Source organism: Cynoglossus semilaevis, chromosome W (assembly GCF_000523025.1).
Source record: "Cynoglossus semilaevis isolate Cse_v1.0 chromosome W, Cse_v1.0, whole genome shotgun sequence".
Classification (NCBI taxonomy): domain Eukaryota; kingdom Metazoa; phylum Chordata; class Actinopteri; order Pleuronectiformes; family Cynoglossidae; genus Cynoglossus; species Cynoglossus semilaevis.
Genome location: NC_024327.1, coordinates 12,290,911 through 12,294,834, shown reverse-complemented (window position 1 = coordinate 12,294,834; position 3,924 = coordinate 12,290,911). Strand labels below are relative to the sequence as shown.

Genomic DNA, 3,924 nt, shown 5'->3' with positions numbered 1-3,924 from the left:
CCGCCTCCACATTTGGTCCGGCCCCCTGAACAATACCAGAGAGCATTTTGATTATTTTTTTTCGCGATAAACGAGGGCTCGCTGTATTTGTATTTGATAAGTTGGACTCTTGCAATAAAATGTTCCTTAGTTATAGACTATTTTCATTATTAACTATTGGTTAGTAACTATTTCATACACGCATATAGCGTGACATTCTGTTCCACCCTTCTGCGGTCTTTGCCCTTATCTGGCAACCCCCAGAAAAAAAAACCTAAACACGCCCTTCTCAAAGAGAGAACGGAATAATGGCGAAAAGATTAGGTAAGAGAAAAATTGATTCAGAATGCAGGGCATTTAACCTGCAGTGGACAAACGATTATTTTTTTGTTCAATGCAAAGAAAAGGCTGTCTGTCTCATCTGTCAAGAGGCGGTGGCGGTATTCAAAGAATACAATCTGCGGCGACACTATGAATCCCGCCACAAAGACAAGTTTGCTAGCTTGCAAGGCCAATTGCGAGCAGACAAACTCGCGAAGCTAAAAAGTGGACTGTTAGCTCAGCAGAATACATTTGTACGCCAAGCTCAGCTGAACCAGTCATCTGTTTCGGCCAGCTTTCGGGTTGCTCAACTAATAGCAAGCAGCGGTAAACCTTTTTACTGATGGAGAGTTTGTCAAGAAATGCATGATCGCTGTCGCGGAGGAGGTGTGTCCCGAGAAGAAAGATGTTTTTAATGCCGTGAGTCTATCAGCGAGTACAATCACCAGACGCATTGAACAAATCGGTGATAATGTATATGCCCAGCTGCAGCATAAGACGAAAGAATTTGAATTTTTTTCATTAGCACTGGATGAGAGCACGGACGTGCAGGACACCGCGCAGCTGCTCATTTTTATTCGTGGAATTAGTGCAAACTTTGAGATGTGCGAGGAGCTGGCAGCCCTCCAAAGTCTCAAAGGGACTACGACGGGGGAGGATATTTTCGGCAAAGTGTACCAAACCATAGAAGAGTTGGGCCTCGACTGGTCAAAGCTGGCCAGCATCACAACTGACGGGGCTCCTAGTATGGTGGGCGTGTCTCGGGGTCTTATAGGACGCATGAATCGGGAGATGGAAGAACGGGGTCTCACCGCCCCGCTACAAGTCCATTGCCTAATTCACCAGCAAGCACTGTGCTGCAAAGTGTTGACGTGGGATTCTGTCATGAAGGTTGTGGTGTCATGCATAAACTTCATCAGAGCAAAGGGACTTAAACACAGGCAGTTCCAAGAATTCCTGTCTCAACTGGAATCTGCGCACGGAGATGTGCTGTACTACACAGAGGTCCGATGGTTGAGCCGGGGGAGAGTTTTGAGGCGTTTTTACGAGCTGCTACCTGAAATTAACGCATTTCTTCATACACAAAACAAAACAGTGCCAGAGCTGAGCGACCCAGAATGGAAATGGCACCTTGCATTTTTAAGAGACATGACAGAAACGCTGAACAGCTTTAACTTGCAGCTACAAGGCCAGGGGAAACTCATTTGCGACATGTATTCCCACATAAAAGCATTTGAGGTGAAACTAGAGCTGCTTTTGGGACAAGTGAAAAAGCACAGCTTCATCCATCTCCCTGCTACACAAAATCTCTCTGCAGAGAAACCAGCGGTCCCGTTTCCAGCTGAAAAGTGTGTGGAAGCACTGGAAATGCTGAAGGCGGAGTTCGGTGTGCGATTCCGTGAACTACATGTTTATGCAAAAGAAATCCGTCTTTTCCAGAACCCCTTTGTTGCCGACATTGAGGAAGCCCAGCCTTCTTATCAGTTTGAGTTGGCCGAGTTACAGAACTGTGATGTTCTGAAAGACGCGTTCAAGTCCAACAGTCTCATTGACTTCTATGCCGCCCTCCCAAACGACACGTACCCTAACATCAGAAAACACGCAATGAAGATGTCCACACTTTTTGACAGCACGTATATCTGCGAGCAAACATTTTCAGGCATGAAACTGCTGAAAAATTCAATGAGATCAAGATTGACAGATGAACATCTGCATCAGTGTTTGAGACTGGCAGTGACTAGAATGGAACCTGACATTCAACTTCTCATCAGCCAGATGCAGGCCCACAGTTCACACTGATGAACATACAAAGGTAAGCTCACTTTTCTGACTTGAATGAGTCATTCTGAGTATAAACAAATATAATCATAATAAAATCTACTGGGATAAAATCCATCTCCACAACCATACTGGCAGTGGTACTGGTTGTGCTGTGCAGATGCTGTATCACTTAGTTCAGTTTCTCAGCCTGCTTGCTTTGTGGTTTTCACAGGGAAGTTGATGAGAGAGAGAGAGAGCTGCAAACAGCGACGTCTACAAGCCTGCTGGAACCTACAAAAGGATTATAAGGAAGGAACACAAGAACTTTGAGAGATTTATTTCATAAATATTATTATTTATTTCCTGGCTTTTTTCTGTGAAGAACCCAGAGAGGGTTATTTGATTATTATTTATTTCATTAATAGTGTTATTATTTATTTCCTGACTTTTGTTCTGTGAAGAATCCAGAAACGGTTATTTGATTGTGCTTTCTGGAAAACAATAAATGTTTACGTTTAGGCACTCCTGCAATCGTCACATTTTTTCTGTTACAAACTGACCCCGGCCCCCCATCAGAGAAGGGAAAAGTTATGTGGCCCTCACAGGAAAAAGTTTGGGGACCCCTGCTGTAAGAGAATAAAATGCACTCAAAATTGGCTAAGAGGAATATGGATGAGTAGAAAAACCAATTAGGCCTTCAGACACACAAAAAGCAAAGTTGGTAAAGTTAGACAATAGCATTAATCAGAGGGGCCAAATGGCTCCTCTGGGGGGAAATGAGGAGGAAAAAAAGGAACTTTTAGAGCACATTTTTCATCTACCTGCTCTGCGTCATGTCTTGCCCACTCTGTGACCTAAAGCTAACCATGAGATGACATCTAACTGTCTTATACAGGAGGATAAGTCTGGAAACAGTACGAATCACTATTAAGCAGTCATTTTTGTTATCGTAAATATGAGAGGAAGGAGGTATAGTGTAAAAGCAGAAAAAAAGTATGATTTAAATGGTTTGTAGTAGATGTGGATGTTGGGATTAATGCTTACAATGTTTGACTTATCCACACCTCAGACTCATTCTGTTCATTCATTCTGTTTCTCATTCTAGCCTCTGGCTTCTGCTGAACTGCTGAATAACTAAATTTTTTTTTTTTTAGCTGACAAAGTATCTTCTGTAATTTGATCACATCTTGTTTGGAAAATCCTGGAAGCAATCAAGCAACACAGTAGTAACATTTAGATGGACTTCTGTGAGACATGTATGAACCTTATTTCTAGAAAAGCAATTAAAAACAGTAAAACAAAAATCGTCAGTTTAGCGCCTTAAAGCGTTTTTCAGCTGAACAACATACCTTTATTGCAGCTGTTTTAATTCAATCTCTTAGTGATAAGGGAACACTTTTCAATAGAAGATTAATCTGGACCACAGACAGACCAGTCAAACACACGTCTGTTTAAAATAGTTGTGGTTTTATAACGTGGGCACAAAGGGTTAGGCCAGCAGCATTTTGAGGTCCACATCACGCCGTGAGCATGTCTCCCGAAGATTTGAATATAAACCTCAGTGTCAGTGAAAGAATCAAAAACATCCGAGCACCCGAGCACCTCCCGAGGGAGGCGTCCGGGGGGCATGCGATGTAAATGCCCAAGGCACCTCAGCTGACTCCTCTCGATGTGGAGGAGCAGTGGCTCTACTTCGAGCTCCTCTCGTGTGACAGAGCTCCTCATCCTATCTCTAAGGGAGCGCTCTGCCACCCTGCGGAGAAAGCTCATTTCAGCCACTTGAATCCTTGATCTCGTTCTTTCGGTCATGACCCACAGCTCATGACCATAGGTGAGGGTAGGAACGTAGATTGACCGGTAAAT

The 3,924-nt window shown here is 43.4% G+C and overlaps 1 protein-coding gene across 3 annotated transcripts; it reads left to right on the top strand.

The window, feature by feature from the left end:
• The first annotated feature begins 287 nt into the window (after window positions 1-287).
• LOC103397226 (general transcription factor II-I repeat domain-containing protein 2-like) lies at window positions 288-2,543 on the top strand. 3 transcript variants are annotated; one of them, XM_008335444.3, is made up of 3 exons: window positions 288-1,629; window positions 1,795-2,113; window positions 2,294-2,543. In XM_008335444.3, the coding sequence occupies exons 1-2, from the start codon at window positions 667-669 to the stop codon at window positions 2,098-2,100; spliced, it is 1,269 nt and encodes a 422-aa protein (XP_008333666.2). In that variant the 5' UTR covers window positions 288-666; the 3' UTR covers window positions 2,101-2,113; window positions 2,294-2,543. The 3 variants fall into 3 exon arrangements, with proteins under 3 accessions (XP_008333666.2, XP_024908619.1, XP_024908620.1); XM_025052852.1 differs by having other exon boundaries at window positions 493-578; window positions 815-2,113; XM_025052851.1 differs by having other exon boundaries at window positions 288-2,113.
• The last annotated feature ends 1,381 nt before the right edge of the window (window positions 2,544-3,924 follow it).